The sequence below is a fragment of the Vanacampus margaritifer genome, chromosome 11 (assembly GCF_051991255.1).
Source record: "Vanacampus margaritifer isolate UIUO_Vmar chromosome 11, RoL_Vmar_1.0, whole genome shotgun sequence".
Lineage (NCBI taxonomy): Eukaryota > Metazoa > Chordata > Actinopteri > Syngnathiformes > Syngnathidae > Vanacampus > Vanacampus margaritifer.
In genome coordinates this window covers 6457647-6482971 of record NC_135442.1, presented here as the reverse complement: position 1 = coordinate 6482971, position 25325 = coordinate 6457647, and the positions used below count along the sequence as shown (strand labels likewise).

General features: G+C 39.6%; 2 protein-coding genes across 4 annotated transcripts; both read right to left on the bottom strand.

The window, feature by feature from the left end:
* Positions 1-184: 184 nt before the first annotated feature.
* dync1i2a (dynein, cytoplasmic 1, intermediate chain 2a) lies at positions 185-21113 on the bottom strand. Of its 3 annotated transcripts, none has more exons than XM_077579285.1 (17): positions 21023-21113; positions 20073-20190; positions 18513-18627; positions 17547-17634; positions 15888-15977; positions 15554-15669; positions 9055-9138; positions 7711-7873; positions 7527-7626; positions 5963-6088; positions 4598-4744; positions 4404-4517; positions 3292-3425; positions 2272-2416; positions 1563-1703; positions 1069-1194; positions 185-845 (listed from the first exon to the last, which is right to left on the bottom strand). In XM_077579285.1, the coding sequence occupies exons 2-17, from the start codon at positions 20178-20180 to the stop codon at positions 732-734; spliced, it is 1911 nt and encodes a 636-aa protein (XP_077435411.1). In that variant the 5' UTR covers positions 20181-20190; positions 21023-21113; the 3' UTR covers positions 185-731. The 3 variants fall into 3 exon arrangements, with proteins under 3 accessions (XP_077435411.1, XP_077435412.1, XP_077435413.1); XM_077579286.1 differs by having other exon boundaries at positions 15918-15977; XM_077579287.1 differs by lacking the exon at positions 15888-15977.
* Positions 21114-22083: 970 nt separating this feature from the next.
* cybrd1 (cytochrome b reductase 1) lies at positions 22084-24698 on the bottom strand. The gene is made up of 4 exons (XM_077580712.1): positions 23966-24698; positions 22999-23207; positions 22749-22903; positions 22084-22654 (listed from the first exon to the last, which is right to left on the bottom strand). Exons 1-4 carry the CDS (start codon positions 24156-24158, stop codon positions 22375-22377), a joined length of 837 nt encoding a protein of 278 aa, XP_077436838.1. The 5' UTR covers positions 24159-24698; the 3' UTR covers positions 22084-22374.
* Positions 24699-25325: the final 627 nt, after the last annotated feature.

Below are 25325 nucleotides of genomic sequence, written 5' to 3'. Positions count from 1 at the left end.
TCACCCCCTGATTTAGCCAAAGTAGTTCTTTGCCACCATCTTGTGGAATTTATAGGCAATTAGCCATAATAAGATTTAAGGAGCATTTTTGTCTATTTTTGTTACTGTTCAAAGGAAATATAAAAACAGTAACTTTTTTTTCCTTTGTATTGGTTGTTCGAGACACAAACAGTCACTGTGGAGATCTTATCAACTTATTTTATAGATCTTTGAATCACTGAGTGTTTACAGCATAGATGATCATCTTATGCATGGAGGACATTCCGGGCTAAAGAGATTTAAGGAAACATGACGTCAGACAATATGGAACAGTTTGAAATCTTGAACATGTCAATCATGCAGATGTGATATGAAGACCATGAGCTACAGGTGTTAGATGCTTACATTCTAAAGATGTGATTGTTTTGGTCAAATGGGAAAAAAAAAAGAAACATGGTGCAGACAGAAAACATTTGGCTTGAAGGACTCATGTAAGGCGGATGCCAACATGCCAAAGATAAAGACGCTATTTGAATTTCATATTTAAGGCATCTGGTTTAAAAAACAAACAAACAGTTTGGTGTTTTGCGAGTGTTGCTCTGACGTTTAACCTGTCCCAAAAAAGAGGAGTTGGAAATGATCAGCTGACGCGTCTTTTCCAAGGGGAACGTTCCAACCGTCATCGGAGCGGGGTTCATATTCACGGGCCCGCCGTTGGTCCCTGAACACGGCGTGGCGCTGTGTGGCGACAATCACGCAGCCAGGCGCTGCGCCGCCAACTCCTCGGCGTCGTCTCTGTTCTCGTTGATCTCGGCCAGCGTGCGGACGAAGCGGCTCCATTCGTCATTCCGCGGAACGCCGATTTGCTGGGGAGGAGAGCGCAACGGCTTCAGAATCGAGCTGGCAACACTGGTCATCACAGATAAATCTGACAGGGTGACGCCCATTTGACGTTGATCTCAGAAACGATGTTAGAAACTGACCAAACGCCGCACCAAGGAGGAAATCAAACTATGGTTGGCTTGAAATGTTCAAATAGTAAAATGTTCAAATAGTAAAACGTTCAATACAAGAGTAAAGCCTACTTACCTCTCCAATGTCATACACTAGAACTTGCCCATCCATGTCTCCCACGGCGATTTCTTTTCCAGAAGGAGCCCATCGGATCCTATTGAGGGCCGGGTTCCCGTCCACGGTCACGCTGGCTGTTGGGACCTGACAGGTTAAGTAAAAAAATGATTTTTGTGAATAATGATGAAACTTATTTTTTATTCTAATGCTAATTGCTGCAAAATGGAAAACAGATCAAAATAAACTTTTTTCCTCATCAAAGAGACTCTAATCTTTCTTTTGGTAGATTCTGTTTTATCGCAATAGAACACAATATTCTGTGGGCCTTGCAAATTCAGTCAAAATCCAGTAAAACAGCCGGGAGTGAAGGGGATTGCTTCATTGAAAATGACTGGAAGTGAATGAGTTAAGTGAATTAACCTCACTGCCCTATAAAGCGCTCATATCTCAAGGTACAAGTGTATTTAGGTAGGTTTGACATAATATCTGGTGTGTCGGTTGTATTGATGCACCTCCGTGTCGTTGTTGAGGTTCCACAGGTCCAGATGGCCCACGCCGTCCACGCAAGCAAACAGAGCCGGGTGAGTAGGAGACCACATGACGTCGTACACGTAGTCAGAGTTGTCCTCGAACGAGTAGAGCGGCTTGTTGTTCTGCAAACAAAACAAGAGCATGCCGTTAAAGTATTACTGTTGTGTGTGATTATGACATCATCGTATGGTGAATTAATGTACAATTGATATAGATAAAAAATTCTCAGAGTACTAACTCAATGTATGTCTGTGTAATTGAAAGCTATTATACTTGTTTGAGTAGCAAGCAAACTGGGCCTTCTTCTGCCATCTAGTGGAAGAGCATTTAATTGCTCTGCCTGTCAATATACATCACTGGCATAGATAGATAAACAAAGATACGTAATTTGTAGCAAATTCATCATTTTCAAAACAATTAGGTATTTCCAGTGGCATGCCGGATTATCTCTCGCGTAAAAGTGTGGAAATCACGGGCTCAATGAGATTTTTTTTCTATTGTAAAAATAGAGAGTAAAATATAATTATTATATAATAATTGTGGCTCTGAAGATGATTCTAATTGTGATTGCATGACATTTTTCTTTGGTGATATGTGGTGACATTTTTCTGATGTCAAATATGTGCCTTGATTCAATGAATTTTTAGAAAAAAAACAGCATTTACATTTTAGTCAACAGCTCCGTCCTACCTTGGTGCTCCACAGCTTGACGGTCCAGTCGAAAGAAGAGGTCACAAAGAGATGGGAGAAGTCCAGCGGCCCAGGGGCCGTGTGGCAGTGGATGCCCGTGATTGGCCCGTGGTGACCCTCGAACATCTCGCTGATGCCTGCTTTGCTGTGGAGTAAGCAGAAAGAGACCTCAAATTTGTTTGGATTGAGAGAATTGTTTTTTTTTTATATGGTCAGTGTCAGATTAGGTTATTTTAGTATTGGCAGTTTCTTGTGTGATGTTACACTTGATGGTAATGCGACCATTTTGAAAGCGTACTAAAAGTCAAATTCTCATTTGTATGACCCAAAGATCATTTCAGAGATTACACTGTATTTACCACATTTCACCTAAATCCAAATCGCCGATGACGCCCCTCCATCACACACTGCAGAGCTGTTATCTAAATGAAGCTCAGATAATTAACACGGAGAGGTAAATACTCAGCGTGAGTGATGCTTATGCATTATTAAACCGCAATGACGGTATCATACCATCGCAAATGAGGTGGAAAATAACCAGGCCAATTACGGAGGTGAATCTGGTAGCCGTGCGGCGATCACCTCTCGGCGCTCTCCCGTGCGTACTGCAGGACATTTCAATTATTTGGTCTCGGGCTAATGCGCATCTCAGCGGGGGCTCGGATTAAGTCGCATTTGCAGGGGGATCATCCGGCATGAGCGCAGCTGTTTAACGACAACAGCGTTGGATGAGCTGCAGGTTAAATTCTCGCTGGGACGGCGGGCTGTAAAATAAGTTTCTCAGTGCTTGAAAGGGAAAAACTGATTCACCTCCTCCTCGTATGTATACCCTGTTAATGTTCAATGAGTTTTATGTGGCCAACTGACAGGCAGAGAGGAAAAACATGGTCACTTGGCAGGAGGTAAAAACCTAAAAAAACAGCAGGAGATGGACTTTGGGGAGTTTTATGTTGCTCAGTGATGTTTATTTGACTCTCGGAGTGTTCCATTTTTGGACGGCGAGGCTGCTGATGAACGCACCTTCCATGACGACACGACATGTAGACGGAGCCGTCCTCGCTGCCCACCACAAAATTGTTGACGTCTCCCAATGGGAACGACATGGAGGTGACAGCTACGGCTTTGGACTGCTTGAACACCAGCTCCATGCTGTCCTGTGGGAAAGAGAGGCTTTTGTCAACACACGCTCAGCCAGAAAAAAAGAAAAAAAACACATGACTATTTATGTTTGCATAATCTAAATTCAACTGACACTTTATTTAAAAATATCACAAGTCTGACAATGCGTGGGTCCGGGCAACAGAGATGAAATGACAGAGCTAGCCAAGTTAATTTCCTTCAAAGCTGGAAAGAAAAAAAGTCTGGCTTGCACGATAAATAAGAGCAAAGAAAATGAGAAAATAACTGTGGAGACTGAAGTGAAGGAATTCGGTCAGATTGTTCAGATAAGGAGATTCGTACCGATAGAAAATAAAGGCAACTTTAATGCGGGTGATGTCAAACCAGGTTTAATCTGGATTATGATTAAAATGGTTTAGTTTACACTGAACTAGAAAATCCTATTGAACATGTTCAGAAAATTAATAATCAAAGGTTTGAAGAATAAAGTAAAACAAAAAAAAATCCTATTATTTTCTTCTCTTTTTTTTAAAATCTAGATATTTGTTTTTTGCCCCCATTTTCCATGTATTGAATGCTAATCAGCATTTTGGGGATACTTTTTAGGGTTAAATTGTTATTCTTTTTTTCCCAAAGCATTTCAAAGGGTGTCAATTATACATGAATTTGGGCTATTTGTGGAGCGGGGGTTGACTATACAGTAAAAAAAAATAAAAATTTAAATAGATTAAATAGCGGTCTGTCTTCTATTGTTTTTTTTGTGTCACAATCTTGTTTTTGACATTTCGTATTTTGAGATACGTATTTTGATTTGTCACAAAACCAACCTATGTTCTTTAGCTGATTACCAAACAAGACAATATTCTGTGAGTCAGGAAAAATCAGTCAAAGTGCTCTAAAATGGCTGTCAATATGGCAAGTTCTACTTTAAAAATGGCTGGCATGAAAGAGTTAACGTAAATATTCCACTCAACACCCATGCAGGAAAGTCTCACACACATAAGCAGTCGTACCTGCGGCTGAGAGAGCATATCCAGGCTCCAGGAGCACATCTTGCCATCAGTGGAGATGCTGATCAGATTGTTGGCGTTCTGGGTGCCGACCATATTGACGCAGTAGACCGGGTGCTGCAATTAGAGTGGTGGCATGATTTAAGAAAACAGCTTGTGAAATGAAGCAAAACATCAAGTTTAGTTTCAAAAGGTACCGTATGTGCGGCTGCAGACAGGGGTGTCCTCTGCACCGGAGTCTTCTTGTTGCTCCTGTTGTCCCACAGAACAATTTGGCCCGAGTATGTTCCGCCGACCACCACGTTAGGATGGAATTTGGCGAAGGCGGCGGACATAACAGCAGACTGTCAAAAGAGTGGAACAAAAGATTATTAGAGGATGCACAAAACGCATCCATTCATTAGAGGGAAAGTCAATCTTAAACATATCCTGACAATAATGTTGTAAATGACCTCACTAGTCTAAACATGACATTCTGATTAATGTTACATTTGTGAAATATGAGTTATGTTGCTCAGGGCTCAGGCAACGACCAATCACAGCTCACCTGTTTTCTGAAGCTGAGCTGTGATTGGTGAGACCTTAGCAATTGTTATGTCATTTTCACTCGACAGCAAGTGGCAAAATGGCCGCCTTCTGATATTAATAAAAATTGCCGGATTTTGCTGCTTAACTTATATTCCATTAATGCAATATTAAAAAGAATACCATATTTAGACTAGTGGGACTACATAGAGCATATTATAGTCAATATTTTTTTTATTTTACTTTTTAACCCTTTAATCCACGTAGTAGAATAAAACATTTATATGTAATTAATTATTATAAAACAGATTAATTTAAAAAAATACATGTGGAGAGGACCTTGGAAAAAATTAATTGCATCGCAATCACAACATTGGGGGAAAAAATATTACAAATTAGGGGTTCTATTGATTGTTCTTACATTACGTTTTCCCCATCATACTATGACCAATAAAGATTTTTAAAATGGAAATATTATATTGACATGATCTAGGATGTGTGATTTAAATGTAACCTATATTCCTTGAGGTCAGCAGTGACATTTCAGGGCATGTGTTAAAACGGACTCTGAGGCATGAAGACGTTTGTGTTCACACTTCTGTTCACTTGCATTTAGCTGAGCCTGCGACCACATCCGCTTTGTAGGCAACCAACATGTGGTTCTGCTCAGCCAGTCTTACAGGAGTTAGCCTCGAGGCGAGCTGCATAATAAGGTTGGACAGCATCGAGAGCGCCGCTGATGTTCTCGTTGGAACATTGTGGGCCTTGTTTGGATGCATATGACAAAACCACTACCGCCCCACGCTTAAGCTTGCGATTCTCGGATTGCATTCAAGGCCTGCGCCTTTTCCGGTGCCCCGGGAGCACACGTGCGCGGATGGATGTGGTGGAGGTGGATGTCAGCATACTAAACTCACACTGTGGATTGAGGAGGGAGGCGGAGGGGGGAGGGTGGTCGTCATGATTACCCGCTTGTGGAGGAAGCCACATGTGTGGATCAGGGGGGGGGAGGGAGACAATTAAAGTGCTTTCAGTACCTGACAGTGGAAGACGTACTCCGGTGTGGTCTTCTTGTACTTCATGTTCCACACTAAGGCCACGCCATCCGGCTCGTGAGGAGCATCCATGTTGTTGTTGTAAGAGGCAACCAGAAGTTCAGGGTACTAAAGGAAGAATGAAATGAGTCAAAATGACACAGTGGTTGGAAGACTGGGGGGGTTGTTGGGTTGGGCGGAGGGGGCACACAGGCTTGGACCCAAGTGGTCGACAGTTCTGCGTTGTGCTGTTGAAGGCCTTCAAGAGAATCCACTTCCTTAAAATATATGGCCTATTTAATTTGCCCCAGGCTAAATCTGAACTAAAGGATTGTTTAAAAAAGAAGCATTGATTTTTTTTTTCTTTCCTTGTCCTTTGTGTAAATAACTCATTAATCTTTTGTTGCCTTGAATAATTAATGTGAAATGCAAAGTTCGGATGCACAATCACAAGTCATCAGTGTATGGATTTTCCCACTGGGCAGGTAAATACCGTGAACAAAAAGCTGCCGTTCAATCGGTGTCACAAGTCATTGCAGAATCATGCATGAAATAACTCTGGACGCCAAAGGAAACAAATCATTACGGTCTCTGACTAAGTGACAATTTGGGTGGGACATTACTTTCATTCCTGAGGGACTTGCGGCTCAAAGTAAATGCTGTCAAACTCCTGCTATGTAATCATAAAGCATTATGGCTGGGAAGAGTTAAGCTGTTTCAACAGCCAATTAGCTGTGGATTCATACACAATGAACTGCTTCTGTTTGGCAAAGAAAGAAATGTATACTACATGGACAAGGCATAGGCCGATTATTGTGAAAATATTTGGCATTTTGACAAATACCAGCATCAGCTTTTTTACGAATCTGAAGGCCGATAAAGCTGGTATCTCGCTGAGCGGTGAATCATCAGGATTTGTAAGTCTGCAAAGATGGTTTCCAAACTTTTACGAACCCTGACAAAACCCCTAAATTAGCTATTCACAGGCATTTTTAATAATCAGATAAAGGGAACTTTTCATTTCTGGATTTATTTAAATTTCCACCACTTTATAAAAAAAAAAAAGTGATGCTGACACTAGAAACTCCTTACAATTTTTTTTATAATTTTTTTAAATAAAAAAAAAATTACAAAATGATGTTTACATTTTGGAAAACTTTATTTACAGTGGAAAACTTTAGGGAAGTACTTACTTGCTTAGTTTTAACACATGCGGAAGACCCTGGAAGCTCCCTGCATTTTTTGTTAGAATTTTTAAACAAAGCAGTCAATTCTTAATAATTTTAAAAAAATGTTGATGCTAATATTTTCTCTTTTACTGCAAATGAATATCGGCTTGAAATATTGATCATCAGTCTACTTGACTACTACTATAAAAAATAAAAAAAACATATCGGTCTATCAAAAATATGGACAAATGTTTGTGGACACTTGTAAGAGTTGAGATACCGCTACCGCTGATTCTTATTTCTCTCTTTTAAAATCTATTTTATGTCTCAGTGCATAAAGCCAAATTCTTGAACGGATGAGTTGAGTGTAGTAGAACTTGACACTTGATAAAAGAGACCTGAGGTGACCAATCCAGCCAGGTGACAACACGGTGCTTGGACCAGCGTTCATCTGTGAATTGTCTGTTGAGTGAAAGTTTTGTTCCGCCCTGGACTTCACTGTGAACGAAGGAGAGAACACAACACACCATTAAATCCCACTTTAAACACCACGTGAACAAACTCTTGTGATGAGTTCATTACCCCTCCTTCTCCTCCAGGTCACGGCCACTGTAGTCAAAAAAGAGGTCCACGTGCTCCGACAGAGCCCGCTCGATGATGCGAGTGCTGTGGTCGAAGAAATTCACAAACTCCTCCGAATGCAAAATCTGCAGTTTCTCCTCCTCGGTCAGCTCGTGGAGGGTCGCTGCGCACAGGAGGAACTCGGTGAAAATGTTACACACAGACACAGGCGACACTATTAAATAATCACATAAGACACAATAAACATAGCTAATCATAATATTGTCCAGTCTAAATTTGATCAATTTAAATTTCCCATTCTATTTCTAATTGATTAAATTCCTATGTCAGTGTGTCAAAATACATCAAATGAAAACTGCTTTCAAAGAAGATCACGGTATCCCTCAATCCTGGGTCCAATTCTGTTTTGTTTTTATATAAATGATCTTCCATCTGTGTGCCAACTTCCAAGGCTGTAAACTCATTATATACGCAGATGATACGGTGATTTTTGTGAAGGGTAGAGAGCATTAAGAGGTTGCTGTACACTTTACAAAACTGGCTGAACTACAACTTAACTCTTCCAAAACTTGCGCTATGATCCCCCCCCCACCCCCCCCCCACCCCCAAAACAAATCACACATACGTTTTCATACGTTTCATACGTATTTTTGGACGGGAAATCCAAATTGTAAATAAATATAAACACTAGGGCACTGTCTTCGATAGCAATTTCACTTTAAAGTTTTAGTACATGTTTTTCCTTATAATATAGTCATGTGTATTCTGCTATCTTTAAAGATTGTGTCTGCAGTTGTAAGTATTCCTTATGTATAAAAAAAATGGTCTTTTCGCTATAATTTGGTTCATTTATTACGAAATGAATTATATTATAAATTAAATTACATGAAATGATTGTACATTGTCCCTGTGTCACAAATAAAGAGAATTCAAATTAATGCGAAAAGAGCACACTTAGCTCTGACAAAGCTAAGTAAGAAACCTTAATGTCTTTCAACGGACATGGATTTTTTTCCCATGTATTCCAATACAAGTGGATGAAAGGAATTCATAAATGTCATGTATGAATGATAAAGCTGTATTAATTCAACAATATGATTATCATTGTAGTCACGGAACTGCGCTGAACTATTGATAGCTAATATTTTTGGCGAACTTGTCCAAACAATTCACAAACTACAAAGATGACACATCTCATCAATCTGTCAAACAAAACTGTACATTCTTATCTTGTATTGTCTTGTATGAGCAGAATTGTTTATGATGCTCTCATACCAGATCTCATTATCTTGTGATTGATGTGTCAATTAACTATGTATCGCCACTAATAGTAGAGTACTGTACCTTCTTCTTCCTCTTTGATGTCAGGCTTCTCAATCTGAGACTCGACTACTGGCTGTGGCGGAGCAACTTCTTCTTCTTCCTCATCTGCTGAACAGAAAGTGAATTTTAAACAACATTCATGCAGACTGATTTATAAAGCACTATAATCATGTTCCTATTATAAACGCTGCATGTTTTATAAAAATGTAGGCCATGATTATATACAAACAACGTAGTGCCTCTAAAGAAGAACAACGTCTGACACCTATTTTCACCTGTCTTTCACATCCTCTATTCTCTTCTTTCAATAAAAGCTTCCACCGGTGATTATGGCCACTGCAAAAGACTTTTGTATGTGATTTTGTATCTCTGCCTTGCATTTGTTAGGTTTGTCAAGCACAACGTCGCCTTTCAAAGGGATGCTGCGTCTGAAAAGCTGGGAGATTGTCATTTGTGTTAAACGGACACACAGCGCAGCGGGTGTCTTGTTGTCGCAGGCAGGCCGGTCGGTTTTTCCCAGCTGTTAATGAGACTCCAGCCATTCAAAGGCGAGCCTAGTTGTCAGTGTAGCTGTTTGCTCTGTGTCCCAGAGCCACGTTGGCCCCTTCTAAAAGGCAACGGGGCAACAGGGCAAAGGGGGCCGAGCAGGTGCCCGGGTCCATCCCATTGGTCGGGCCAGATGACGGCATGGTGCAAAGGCAGATGGTGATGCCGGGATTGTCTCGTGCTCTTCAAAAGGTGGCATGGGGATGGGCACAGAGGTTTTCCGCTCGGCTGCTCCGAGACAAGCATTCCCCCGCCCCTGAAGGGCAAGCCTGTGTAATTACCATCCTAGCGGGGGGTCCTGAAACTTCTATTCAAGCTAGGATAATGTACAACAAACTACAGGCCAGACCAGCTGGCAAACTGCACACTGGTTGTACCTCAAAGCGGTTGGAAGGTTCTTTCAAAGCACATTTTTTTAGAGACGGCATACAGCCCTTGTTTGAATGTTTAAAAAAATAAAATAAAGAGCAAGCAGGGAAAAAGATAAGAAAAATCTGTCTTGAGCCGCAAAACATTTGAACATTGTGATGAAGGAAACAGTGTGTTAGTGTTAGTCTAATGTACTGAGGGCCCAAGAGATAATTAGAGAGGTACCATAATAGAATTCCTTTGGTCTTTCCTTTGTTTCATTTTTGTATTTTTTTTTTTCATGCTTTGTTTTTCATAAATTTGTAGATGTTCTGCCTTTCTGTCAAATTTTGGACATTTAATTTAATTGGACATATGGTAATTTTCTGCCTTCTTCATTTTTTGGACGTTATGGCTATTTTTTGGGGGGAAAATCTGCCTTTTTTGCTATCAATTTTTGACATTTTTGGCAATTTTATAGACATTTTATGGTAATTTGGGGGATTTCGACTTTTGTTTTTGGACATTTTATGGTTACTTTTAGAACATTTTCTTTCCTGCCTTTTTTATTCAATTCTGACATTTTTGCCAATTTCATGGACATTTTATGGCAATTTTCTGCTTTTTGTCTTCCTTTTAAGAGATTTTAAGGTAATTTTAAAACATATTCATCTACCTTTTGTCTCTGACACCTTTTTTTTCTTTTACATTTCATTATTATTATTCTTTTATCTAAATGATTTCATTTAAAGAATATTTTATCTAAAAAAATATATATATGCAAAAAATAATTATAATAATTTCGACATTTTTTTTTAAAAGAGATGCACAGGGAGCCAGAGGAAAAGGACTTAAGAGCAACATATGGCTCCAGAGCCGCAGGTTGCAGACCCCTGGTCTAATGTAAGACAGCGCCGCATAGCAAAGTTTCCTTCCCACTGAGATAATCTAAATGATAATGTCATCTGTCATTTTGTCCATGAAGTGATTTATCCCCTTTTTAGATAGAAGAAGAGCTTTAGGGAAGAGCATTATTGAGCACACTGATGAGTTTACTAGTTTGAAGACACGTGGCATTTCAATGTACGGCTATATGCTTTACAACCAACAGGAGAAGGTTAAAATCTTTTCTTTCTAGGGCCTCAATCAGGCTTAAAGGAAAACAGTAATCACTGTCTTTCAGTCGGACCGGGCCGCGCTCGTCAGCCCTTTCCCTGGTGAGGCAGCCGGAGCAATCAACCTGCCAGGCATTAGGAGCGGATAGACAATCTGAAAATAAAGGGTATAATGCACCTGCCAGCCAAAATGGCCATTTTGAGAAAAGCTAGTGATCCTGGTGACCCTGCTGGGGATGTGTATGAGGGGGGAGGGCGTGGGGGTGGTGTAGAGCCTCGCAAAGGTGGCTGGCGAAGGAAAACGGGAGGGGGGTGGGGGGTGGGGGGTGGTTACATTTAACAGAATTCACCCGGATCATTGATGTCCTATAAACCAACACCTCCTCTAAAAGAGGGCCCTATTATGGCTTTTGCACCACTTAAGAAATAAAAAAGCTTTTTGGGGAGCAAGCGCAAAGCTGGGCTTTGAGGGGGGTTGTAGGGTAATCTTACCCCTCGTACAACATAGTAAGACTAACATGGCCAGTGATGTTCAAGAATACAACTAAACAACCTTTACCCTCAGCTGCAGGTGTCTTCCTCCTTCCTTCTTCCTTGGCACAAAAGTCTGAAGGCAGCACATGCAAACCACTTTGCAAAGACCACAGGCTTTTACTTTGCAACCTTTGCCATCCAGGCTAATCACTGAAGCACACAGTGGGGAAGATCATTTCTTGTTTCCAGAAATACGAGGCTTTAAACACCACTTTTATTACATTTAACAAAGCGGTGATTAATTCTTTCAAATGGTACGTCGCAACATTTACGGATCAGAAAAAGCCACTGCAAATTTCACAACAAAAAAATTGGCATTTGGTTGGATAATAATAACACTTGGATATTTTTTTTTCTCCATAACACTTCTTGCGACTTGAAGCATTGAGTTAAGTGGTCAAATATTTGTGCTAGAGTCAAATGAACTAAATGATTTTAATGGAGCTATTAATGTCTTCAGAGTACGCAATATACACAAATTTATTGGGACACATACCAATGGAAAAAAATACCTTTCTTTGTGCACTTGAGTCAGTTAGCAGGAACAGGAAAGGATCTCCCCCAAACTGCCCCCTCAAAGTTGGTAGCAACAATTTTATACGGGGCCAAGTAAGAGCCCCTGATTGAAGACACCTGGCCCAAAACTTTTGCTCCTATGAAGCATGTTAATTGATTTAAAAAAAGTGGTGATAGGCAGCCACGCAGAGCATGAGGGTGCGCCACTGATAAGTACATCATAACCGTATTGCAAAGCGAGTGCCTACCCACATCTCTTCATACAATAGGTATTTAATCATTAAGTGCATAAAAGGCAACGAAACTCTAAAGTGGCACTTCAGATGAGAAGGCCACAAAGGGCTTTTGTGATTTCAAGTTGTGACCTTGCTCTGAATCAACAGTGATTAAAACAATCCCAATCCATTAAATACTGGATTTACTAAACTGCTGTAGGTACTTCTAAGCATGGCAAGCCTTTTCTAGCTCTGCACCAGACACCACCACGCCATTAGCACCTCACACTCCAGCAATACATCTATGTCAGTAATTACAGCCTCTTGTTAAAGAGTGGATCCTGATTCTGCGCGTTGTAAATCACTAGTGCAGTCTGGGAAGGCCATAAAAGAGAAATTGACCAAACTGGGGGTTTTAATTAGTGAATGTATTGAATCTGCAGAGAGCCTTCATTTAAAATATTAAAATCCCCGTAAAGTGAAACTGAAAATAAGTCTTCTAATTTTGACACACCACAGAGAGGAGTGTTGTAAACAAGCCTGCAAAAATTGTAATGATTGTAAAAATAATCAAGTAGTCTATATAATATTTATATCTCTCCAACATCGTGACAAATCCGACAGTTTTCTCCCCTCTCAAACGCTAAAACCACACCCCGCTCAGCTGTCAATCAAATACTGTACCACTACGACTTGGAAAAAATGGCAGTTATTTTGCCTAGTATCTTTTTTTATCCCTAAATGTTTAAGTTGTGAAAATAGATCCGCTTAAAGGGCAAGTCAAAACCCCACAATTCTCGACAATATGTTCTATGCAGCCCCAATAGTCTAAATACGGTATTTTGGTTGATATTGCGTTAGTGGAATATGAGTTAAGCAGCAAACTCTAGCATTTTTTTTCATTATCAAAAGGCAGCCATTTTGCCACTTGCTCTCAAGTAAAATTGACATCACAGTTGCTCAGGTCTCAGGTAACAACCAATCACAGCTAAAACAGCTGAGATGTGATTTGTCGTTGCCTGAGCAACTGTGATGTCATCTTCAGTTGACAGCAAGTGGCAAAATGGCTGCTCCCCGGGATGGATATAAACGGTTAGATTTTGCTGCATTACTCATATTCCACAAATGTAATATTAATCAGAATATCATGTTTACACTAGCGAGTCACATGTAACATTTTATTGTCAAGAAATGCTTACGGTTCACTTCCCCTTTAAACATATACAATGCAGCAACGAGGCGCTCTAAAGCCACCATACCAAGTATCTATCTACACGATAGCTATCACGCTTAACTTTTTGAAGAAGCCCCCCCCACTCTTTTGCCTTTGTCTCCATGACCTGCACACACTCGCGGACAACAACAGGGTGCTCTAATATGGCCATGTCAATGGATTATCCAAAGGGAAGATGCATTTTCAGGGTGTATACACAGCTAACTTGAACATTGCAAATACACCAGACAACTGCTGATATGTATAAACTAAGGCGCTCATGTTTTTATATAAAGGGGGCGGGGCAAGGACTCCAAAGTGTGTCACGAGGCACTGTTGTAGTTATGCACCGCAAAAAAAGAAAAACAGGAAAACTGTTTAACGCTAAATCAAGCACGTTTTCACCAACTTTTTTCAAACATGAATAATGTATTTAGAAAAAAAAAAAAAAAGCTTTGTCTAGATTGTCTGGCCACTGTGACACTAAACGCTCTTGACAGTTGCTAGGTGACGTCTCAGTCCTAAAACTGTTACTCCTTTCTCTGAGCCATCTTGCACTAAGACAGTGGGAATTCTTATGTACGCTCCCTCTAATGCCACCGCCCGCTGACCTTGAGAGTGCCGCCGTGTCATGTCACCTCCGTCTGACAACATGATAAATCGCTCAATCAGAAAACAGGCCTGACGCTACACTGCACATCGAAATGCGCAGAGGGGAGCGAGTGAGCAAGCGGTGAGGTAGATGCGGCCCTCAGAAGCGATGGCGCGAAAATGCACAGTGTCGCCCAACGTGTTTTGTTACGTGCGGCGGAGAGAGAAGACAGGGAAGCGAGGGAGTTGATAAAATGATTACATAGTGGCTGCGAAGTGATGCAGGTTTCACACGTTGGGAGAATCCGTCGTTGTTTAACAATGTTTTACAATGCCCAGAAGGAGTTAAGAGTAAAAAGCGATGTGAATTCTTCACGCTGGAAAAAAATGAACAAGACATACAATTTTATCTTTTTCTCTCTTGCTGGGTCACCGCCGAGCTTTCTACATAACACATGACAGCCCTGGATGATGTGTACACTGTTTAAAATCCTAAGCAGGCGTTCAAGGATGCCGAAAAGGATGTGTTCAATGATGCAAGTGAATCAAGCAGACAGCCATAATGACAGACTTGCGCTAGACGGTGAATTTGTAAGACCTGTGGATGGTTCGGACATCCCTTGGAGATGATGAGGGGGGGAAAAAAATGAGAATAATCAAGAATTCACCTGAGCATGCTCTTCACTGCACTATAAAAAACAGTCAACTGCATATTGGAACGTGGCGGTCAACATGTGGATACTGAGAATTTCTAAATTCATATTGCGTGGAAAGGCTCAGAATGAAGACGACTGTACATGCATATTGTGTTGCTTCAGAGGCAGTTTACAATTGTATGCTCAGTCCTTATCTTCGTTACCAATCTTATTTCTCCTTCCTGTTATGATTTTCACATCCTGCTCATTAATTAAAACCAAAGCCAAGTTGGATGCAGAGATGCATCTAGGCTTTAAAGAAGCAGTGTTCGCCTGAATTGAACCTCTGCATTGACGTCTAGTGTTATCTGATCTCAATTTTCCCCTTTACTTTCATCTTAGTGCTCACTCACAGTCACTTCCGGAACATGTGTGCGCTCATTTGACACTTAAGAGGATTTTTGTGTCATTTCTTTATGAAATAAACTCAAGTCTCGTGAATTACTTCAGACTAAAAATATGTGACATTAAATTAACTTGACAATTATCCCATCATTATGTTCAGTATTGCTTTAATAATATTGCTGACATGATGGCTCATACAGTAGGAGCCATTATGTCAGCAATATGGTGACCTTCTGGGAAGATATATGTGATATAAGTCGAAGAAATAAATATCGGCATTCATCCTTATTTTATTTTTTTATTTTTTATTTTTAAACGTGCTCAATCTTTTGAACCTCTTAGGATGTCTTCTTTAAATTTTCTACAAGAGTTCTTCAAAAATTGTGTACTTTTACACTTTACCTTCTTTTTGCTGTGTTATGACAGGCGTCTGGGTCTCTTTTGTATAAGACACAGTCTCACGTGGAGGGAAGTCCACCTGAGTGACTTTGGCCATTCCAAGCTTCGAAGCGCCCCGCCTAAAAGCAGAAAAATACTCAAAAGACTACACGAGCGAGAACAAAAGTAAACAATCGCACCTCCTTACCAGAAAAACCTCGGATGGAATGGCAAGATTCTCAGATTAGTTTTACAGCCAATGTTAAAAATGATCAGACCTCTTGTACATGCAAAACGTAACTTGCTTATTGAGTCATGACAAGTAATCATGCCATAGATTGAGAGAAGGGAAAATGACCAGAAAAGGAGAGAAGAGAGTGTCCAGTACCCCAGCTCAGATTCAGAGTGAAGTTGAAGAGTGGACGGGTCAGAGTCCCAGTGCAGAGTCCTGGTTAGTGTCACAGCAACAAGGACGCATTAGTGAGAGACGCAGGCCGCCAAAAACCAGGAGAGGTAACAAAGTTAGCATCATGGGTGCACAACATGCACATTTACAAGGGGGTATCAGGGGCACACTGAAAATAAAAAAAAATTTAAAAAGGAGAGGGTTCCATTGAATAGTTGTAATTTATGAGAATGAAGTTTTAATGTTAAAAAACTTTTCTTTTTTTTAAGTTAATTGTATTTAGCATAACAAAAACAACAGCTGCTGTCTTTCTTTTCTTTTAGCCATAGGAAAATGTCATTATTAAATATTTGTTTTTGTACTTCTGGTTAGATGATAGAACTTTAGCTGTGTAGTCCTTTCTGACTCACAAAAAACATTGAACGACTATCCATACTGATAATGCTGATGTAGAAGACTATTTATTTCATTATTTTGTGAAACAAACTAAAGTGTAATTTGGCAAGATTCTCAACATTCATCTTACCTCAGGTATTTGTTTGACTGTAGTATGACATTCCCCTCACTATATTATTTTCTCACAATAGCTCAATTTAAAATAATTAATTATGACTGCATTGTTCTACTTTATCTTCATATTGTTTTCATTTTTTCCCTTTTCAGTGTGGTCCTAATACTATTTTGAAAAGATTAGCTCTCAAGGAAGAAATCCGTCAACTTTCAATATCACTGACTTGACATAATGCAAAACGTTTAAATAATCTCCACACAGCAGGTTATGCCTAATTCTCTTGCATCTGTTTCTTTGTTTGATAACAGGAATGTGCACAATCAAAAATAAGGAAAGTTGATTTGATCACTTTTGTGTAGGAGTATAACAAAAAGCCAAGAAAATGTGTCATAGCATTGGAAGCAGAAAAGCTGCATGCAGGGGAAAATTGCCTATGTCCGTGTTGCCAAGTAAATACTTATTTTCCATAGAAGGGGGATGTTGGGATTTGGGGTTGTAATCTGAACATTTTCATTTTTACTTGAAAATTCAATTACACTTCTTCACTGATTTACATTAAGGTGTGAATGCACCCACACAAGATGTGAGGAGCCGGTTAAAAAAAAAAAATACATTAGAGAACATCAGAGTGTGTGTGAAACAAGGTGTTAATGTGCAGCTAAGATTGTGTCACACCAATGGCTCGGAGAGTTGTGTAGAAAGGCAAGGGGGCCAAGTGGAGTGCCGAGCCTCAGGGAGAAAACATGACCTCCATGTGTGTAGGAAATGGCCGAGCCGGTGAGGGAAATGAGTCAACGCGTTGAGGGGGGAACCGCTCCCTAGGCCTGATGGGACATTGGGGGGAGCTTGAATTTCAACCTAGGGAAGGCGCTCTAATTAGGGGTTAAAAAGTCCCCCAGGCATCACAACAGCCTGTTGTTTTATTGTTAATTCAGGATCACGCTAGATCAACAGCATATAAATCAAATAAACAAGCACTCGGCTGGAATAAACTTATCATCTATCACTGTAACTCGTGGCATTGCTCCTACTACTGTGTCATTTTTGTACAGTAGGGAAAGGACAAATTAATTGAGTGTGCACTGTGCACGAGTATTTACCTTGGTCCCACAGCTCCATCTGAGTCCTGGCTCCCTGTCTCGCTTAGGGCGTCTGCCGATTTGGCAGTTGGAGACATGGGAGGGGGGACTACAGAGAGAAACAAACACAATAAGACATTTCAATTAAAAAGATAACTAGACGGCTGGACACAATGGGACTGTGACAATGCTACTGCCAATGTGAACTTTGTAGTTTTTAAATAATTTTAATAGTTTAGTCAAATAAATGTCGTAAAAATAAAATGAATAATAAAACAAGACTCTAATTTGTGTTTTATTGCTATGCTAATGTTGACTGTAACGCATGGGACTGTTAAGGGTTTGTTTTTGTTTTTAAATGGATCTCTTCTGCCACCTGCTGTTAGCACAGCGAGCGTGTTTTAGCTCAGGCTGACACTTGACAGAATACCTCAGTAGACTCTTGAATTTTGGCATTCACAAATACAAATCCGCAATTTTCTGTAATAGCAAAAAGTTTTACATTTATTTTTGGTGGCAAAGTACTGTATGTATAGCATATTTGCTGGTTTGTAGTATCTCTTTAATTAGGACAACAAATGGTTACTGTTGATGATAAACATAGAATCAAAAGCACTGTATTCTGTAACAGCTCAGCAGAATGATAAGAGCATAAAATCTATCTTCAACTGGCAGTTTGTGTTGTCAATGCGTAGATCCAGTGGTTTCAGGTCAGTAAACAACAAAGTGCTAGCCATTTATAGCAGTAAACTGCCATGTCGCTTGGAGTCTGCGGCCTACAAAGCGGTGGAGTGTCCCACCAGCACAACTCACACCAGGAGAATTTGCAGCATTTATGTAATTCCTGAGCTTTGCTGTGCAGTCAAATGTTCATTATTTCACACCAGAATGCATCACAAAGGGCGTCAAACTGAGGTGAAACATAAGGGCAAGACTTTCCCCCGAAGTATGAACTAGGTTTAAGACAATTATGGATAAGCCACTTACCAACAGAGACATCAGAGGCTATGTCAAAACTTTGTAGCAGGGCATCAACTTCATTCCGCTTCTTCTCCAAGTCAGACTCTTCATGGTGAATGGAAGTATCTTTCAGTTGTTCTGCCTGAATTAGAGAAAAATGAGATGTCAACAACAGAATATCATTACAAATTTACTTGTAATTGTTTTATACAAATACCGCCCCTGCTCCACCTATCAAATATGAAGCGTGTCTGTAAGCAAGCCACTCAAAATTGGCACAATTCGGCTAATTCACAGTTAGTTTGAGCAAGAGACGGAGAGCTCCATTATGTTGAAAATACCAGGTTGGTTGAAACTATTAGAAACAAGATTTTACCATTTTTAACAACAAAAATGTTACTCTAAAACGAAATAAAGCAAAGCCACATATGCTTCACACATCTCCTCCTCTGAATCATAAGCAAAGAGAGATATTTTTTATTGTAAATGATTTTCGTCCAAACTAACGTGAAAAGGCACCAGGCTACTTCCTGTTCAGTAGCTTAGCAACCAACCACTGACAAATATGATGTGTGCTGCCATTGCACCTGTGCCGTTCTTCTACACAGTGATCGCCATAAATTCAAGAGCAGTGTGGAAAAAGGCTAAACAGCACAAAAAGTTGCTAAAAATCTTGCTAGTCACTTTTTAGTTCAGAAAATAAAAAAGTTGCTAATTTGGCAACATTGAGCCCGAGCTTTCGTGTAAGGCCTTCAATTGCCCCCAGGTGACATGGTAACAAAAGCTGTAGCATTTGTATGAGATGGAACAGCAACCCAAAACTCAAATGAGTCTTTATCCTTTGCGTTGTTTTATTTTTAACCTAAGAATGTCAGACTTCATTTGTATGTCTTCTTGAATGCAATTTTCATGGCTACAGTCACATGCATGTGCAAGATGATGAACGATGACCCAGTGCTGGAGCCTGGAGGCAGTTTGTCTTTTCTCTACTTTACTTCATCTTGGCTTGGCTTGAACAAAGAGACACTTTTGAGAAGTTGACAAGGACTTATAACTAACAGTCGCTATTTATGCGTTGCAGATTTTTATGAGAAGCAAAAAAATTGTAAAGTGCGTTCACATCCAGACAATATTTTAGTGTACTACAACTGGGTGGTCTCACGTTAAAAACAAGACATGTCAAATGCTCACAGTGAACCTCTATTTTGAATCCATGAAATGCACAAAAACTTAATTTAATTAATAATTAGTGTCATCTCGTGGTGAACTAATAGAATACAACAACCTGAGTTCTAAGTGCCTCAGAGAGACGACACTTCGCAAGCCAACCACCAATTACTACATTTGCAAAGTTCTTCTCATTCGCGTATCTGGAGCAGAAAGATGGCGCCAAAACATGTCAACCTCTTGTAAGGCGCAGCCAGACCTATGTAATATAATTAGACATTACTAGACGTACGATTATGTGAAAAAAATTTTTTTTTGCATATTATCTAAACTAATACTGTAGTGGGTTTTTAAAATTAACGCATTATTAGTTCACCACTAGATGGCGCTAAATTTTACACACTTTCACTTTAAGGATACCTCCTTCTTCTTGCGTTCCTCTTCCTTCCTTTTCTTTTCCTCTCTGATTTGGGCCAAGCGTTGCTTCTTCCTTTCAAGCTCCGCTTTTAATTCGCTTTTGTCAGACATGATGCCGGAGCTGCAAAAGAGATCAAACATGCAATTTGGTTACATTATTTACGAACATGAGCAAAATGAGTAGCATCCATTTGTGGGATGCAATGTATGCAAACTCCTGTAAAACCACAATAAACACAATGCACAATTGACGCCTCCTAGGAAACATTATTTTTGCAAAGACAGCTTATTTTATTCCTGTTCCGATTAGATCTCATTAGATCATACAGGTGTTCTTATTAGATTTAAATTTCCTTAATATATTTGCCTTCTGTTCTCTCTCACAACTCGACCTCGAGTTGTGAGAGAGAACAGAAGGCAGAGAACAGCTATGATTAAAGCCAACATCCTGTTACAATCGCTAACTACAATCTGGCCCCTGCTAGGCTCATTGAAAAATACGTCCTTTTATTTTACTTGTTAAAATCACAACACAAGTTCAATCAAATATTCAAAATTACAACTTCCCTTCAATTCAGCTTCAGCATGTCTCGACTTCATCAACTGTTAGCCTTCCGTGCTAATGACTGGCTAATTTACTGTCATTTAGCAGTGAATGCAAAACGTGCTAAAACAGTAAACGCACACATATGTCAAGATAGAAGTTTGGTGTTTAAATAAAACTGTATCTTAACAAAACCATTCATACATAGCTTGACCGATGTAGCAGTGAGCTAACCAATTAGCAATTTGCTATTACAGCTAGCTAAGTCTTCGGGGCTGTCATGCGCTCACAACTCTACAGACCCGCGGCTAAATGAAGTGTCCTCGCTTACTCAAACTATGTAATGGATCTAAATATAAAAAGCGCGAGCTTCTACTACTAGAGTACAAACGTCTGGAAACTTACAAACCTTAAATTCGGTTTCGGGCCGGAGAGATTTTCGGTAAATGTCAAAACAAATCAGATTCCAGCCCAGTACGGCTTCCGCGAAGGGACAAAATACACGTCAGTCGATGTGTGCGGAAGTGTTTTTATTGTTGTTTTTGTTTAGTTACCTGCAAGAAGTTATTTCTGATAGAATGTGCTGACACTGCTCAGCTGAGGCAGTACTGAATAAATTAACTGCTCAAAAATGAATACTTCATACTTCGATTAATATCCTAACTAAACTAATAGCTAATTTATGTTGGTTTAGATCAGGGATGGGCAAAGCTTTATATTGAGGCCAGCAATAGCTAGGCTTAAAATGTGTAAAATTGAGTATTTATTTATTATTAAAGATAAACAATGTAATTGCAATTATTTTACAAAATGTAAAATTGTTCATTATATACAGATAATTAAGTATATATTTTTATTTGATTGTTTTAATAAAGTAATTACTTTTTAAAGTAACATAATAAAGAAAACAACTAATTTTAGGTGGGGAATAATGAATTCAGCAATTTCTAAATACATTGTTCATGTAGTGAGAGTAAGTTGGTAAATGCCGGAAACGTGTAAAGACTGAGAGCTATGAAGTACTTATCTGTGTATGCTTAAATTGTTTTTCATCATTTCCATTCTAATATTTTGGGGCGTGGCTAAAATAGTGACTAGTAATGCACTTAGGGTCTGGCATAATTTGCCCTGCCGGCACTTTTATTTATAAGAACTTGAGTGCCTTATTTCACGCCAGTGAAGCTAGCTAGCTAGTTATGCCTACATCCCAAAAATGCGTATTCCCTTCAGAAAGTCCTCTGGCGTGGTGACTTTAGAGTGCCTCATTGTTGGCCTGGAGAGGGCACAAGTCATGGAGAGAAAGATATCAAAGAGCAGGGAGTGGTAATTTAAAAACAAAACGTTAAAAGATTTGAATTAGGACCTTGCGTTGGCTTGACAACTTTATAGTACTTTGATGTTACAGTGTGAAAAGGCCCCGCGACGACCCAGGGGATATGTTCCTCAGTAATAAGAGAGACTCACTTTATAATATGCAGATATTTATTGTAAAATATGTAAAATGGCATCTGAATAATTCATAGACAGAATAATACAGGAGAATGAGAGGCTTGTGGTTAAGTTTGTTATGCTTGCCAGTACATATGAATCCTGCTTACATACAATCAGGACATAGTGAAACACATTCAACATTTATTGGATCTAAGCAAAATATGAAATAAAGATTAAATAGTAACGGAAATACAGCATAATTCACCACTGTAAAAGGAGTGTACATTCATCCTATACAGTATTGGAGACAGTTTCCGTTTATATTGAAATTCAGTTGACCCGATCATCCAATTTATTATTCCTCTTACGGGTCTCCCCAACGGCTTCACCCTCTGTTCCATCCGAGAGTTGAGACAGGACCGTACTCACTCTTGTGCCATCCTCATCGCCCCCTTTGGAATTCAGACTATGCAAGGTCTGCTCACTGGGCCGTTTCCAAGACTGTCGAGTGGCAATCCAAAGGATTAGTGCCCCAAAAACCACCAGAAAGAGTCCCAGGATGTTCACAAATATTGCCTCTGGGGGAGAGCTGTTATATTTTGGATTGGTTCTGGAGGCGATAAATAAAACAAAGTTACATTTAATGTATTAGCATGAATTGTGATTTAAATACCTTAGAGAAGCTGCTTTTTTGCTGTACTTACAGGCTAAATATAAGTTTCTCAGTGATGCCCATGAGTGCCACTGCTATAACGGAGGTGAAAAGGAGCAGGCCACTGTAGACATGAATGGGCATAAAGGCTGCTCTCCAGGATATAGGTGTGGAGGGCATCAAATACAGGCCAAACCCTAAAACTAGCTGCATAAAAACATACAATTTTCAATTATACAAAAAAAGCATTATTAGCATAGCGTAATTGTCATAAAAAAAGGCAATTTTAAAAAAGCATTTACCTGTAAACAGTACAATATTAGAGTTACCATGCCTATCCAGCTGTGCAGACTGTACATGTTGGGGATTTTAGATAGATTGTGATAGTCAAAAACCGCCACTGTTGCAACAACTGCAAAAATGTAGGCCACCAAGTTCAAGCTTGCATGGATAATCTTCATGGTAAGTTTGCTACGTTTCCAGCTCCATGGTAGTCTGTATACAATGATGGCTGGAAGAGAGAAAGGTCGTCATTCAGTTAAAGCACGCCCTCTACTAACATGGCTGCAAACTGCTTCCAAAATGCAGATATTTTGTGGAGCAGGTGCTGCTAACTCAGTAGAATATGGAGTATGGACTAGCAGACCCATCCAGTTTGACAAGTCATATCATTATGCTAAAAAATGTAAATGTTGATTTATTAAGGGTCATGTGATACATAAGATATTATGAAAAAGGGCACCTATTTCCACTTTTAAAAATGTTTACATATTTATTTTATTTCTGTGCAAGCTAAAGATAGACAAACTGCAAGCTTGTTTGCTATCAGTAGAACAAAAACAGCACATTTCTGTGTAAGTTGATGCAAAATAATGACGTGGAAAAAACTTTTAACATGTTTGGTATCAGGAGAATGGAATAAGGAAAACACGTTTTGAATAATGTCATTGTTATGGACTTTTCTATAAGTGAATAAGTAGAATATAGGTCATGATCAGAAATTAGATTGTTAGTGGAGGGGATCAGATCACGTAAAGGCGATATCGCATGATTTTCAAGTGGAATTCAAGGTAACTATAGTCTTGACACAAAGCGATACTTAAAGCGCTTCATCCACAAACACGTTTGAAAACATTGCAGCTGTTGCACACGTGTTTACTTGAGTGCGAAAAACTTCCACTTGAGTTTACAGGAAGTCTGAACGTGTGGTTTGTGCAATAACATTGAATTCCTTTGACCAGTGAAATAAGAGTGGAAAGTACAACTCACCCAGAGCCTGCAGGATGATAAATCCGCAGACGTTCAACACTGGATGCCAGTTGAACTCTGCCAGACCTCCGTCCCAGCCCAGACCCGGTTGAAAGTGAAGGACCCACCTTAAAACGAATATGATGGCGAGAATACCCACAACGCAAGCAGACGACAAGGTGAACAGAAAAAGTTTGTAGTTCTCCATAGTCATCCAGTTTCCGAGCAGGAGGTCTGTTTAGGGAACTGGACGACGAAGACGATGAAGGGTTACAGTCTGTTGTTGGCAGACTTGGTTACGCGACGCGCTGTTGTGTAAATTGCTCGGAGGTGGGGCGGTTTTTAACTTCGCACTTTTCAAAACTCGAGATTTTTTTTTTAAATAAACAATCACGTAACGCCGAGTTTGCCACAAGCTATCTTAAAAATATATAATTAAAAAAATACTTTGCAGCACAAAATGTTATATTCTCCATACCGTTATCTAAAGGGGAAGATGGTCTACGTCTAGTCTAAATACGGCACTCTGATTAATATTGTGTTTTTAGATTATGAATTAAGAAAAAAAGAAAGTAAAAAATGTTTTTGTCCATCTCAGGGGGAGGCCATTTTGTCACTTGCTTTTGTCTCTTCTTCTACATCATAGTCCATGGAGATTTTTGTCTAACCTCGTCTGTCATCCTGTCTATTACCATAGCGAACAAGAAGGCGCTCAGATATGTTTTTCTTGTGCCCTATGATTGGCTGGTGACTAGTCCAGCCTATACCCTGCTTCTTCCCTAAAGTCAGCTGTGATAGAACCCAGTTTACTGTACCTGCTCGTCAAATATGTCAGCAAAATCCAATTTCCCGAATTTAATTTTTTTGAGCAGGAGCCACTGACATACAACTGAAGGGGTTCCATTTCCATTCAATGCTTCATTCACAATTAACCTGTGATTGACCCATTCCCTGCTTTGATCCTGAACATCTGTTGTTGTGCACTGCACATGGCATGCCTCAATGTATTGTGTGATTCCCACAATGAGAAAATAAAAACATTTTAAAAGCTACAAGACTAATGTGTTTTCAAGCATGTGGCTTTTTTTGTTATCTTCGGCTACTTTGCTGGATGCAGCTCTCAGAATAGTTCCCCACAAAACCTGGGAAACGTACCAGAAACTGTGACTCTGTGAAAGTGTCATGCTCCTTCATGAATGTACTGTATTCATCATCACAATAAACAAAATAAGCATCCAGTTTACCGCTGTATTTAGCGTGAATAGATGACCTAACATTTTTTGGGAGTCATCAAGCACATTAACTGGGCTGGTTGCATTGTTCCTTTTTTAAAAAAAACTGATAATATAATGACCCAATCATTAGATCGGTCAATCTATTT

Coding starts and splice junctions, on each gene's coding strand:
- dync1i2a (XM_077579285.1), bottom strand. CDS start 20,180: ATGTCTGACAAAAGCGAATTAAAAGCGGAGCTTGAAAGGAAGAAGCAA. Junction 6,089..7,526: donor GGCTGGATTGGTCACCTCAG/GTCTCTTTTATC, acceptor TTCTTCCTTTAG/TACCCTGAACTTCTGGTTGC. Junction 1,195..1,562: donor ACCTCAACAACGACACGGAG/GTGCATCAATAC, acceptor TTAACCTGTCAG/GTCCCAACAGCCAGCGTGAC.
- cybrd1 (XM_077580712.1), bottom strand. CDS start 24,158: ATGACTATGGAGAACTACAAACTTTTTCTGTTCACCTTGTCGTCTGCT. Junction 23,208..23,965: donor TATCATCCTGCAGGCTCTGG/GTGAGTTGTACT, acceptor TCTCTCTTCCAG/CCATCATTGTATACAGACTA. Junction 22,655..22,748: donor GAGAAACTTATATTTAGCCT/GTAAGTACAGCA, acceptor TATCGCCTCCAG/AACCAATCCAAAATATAACA.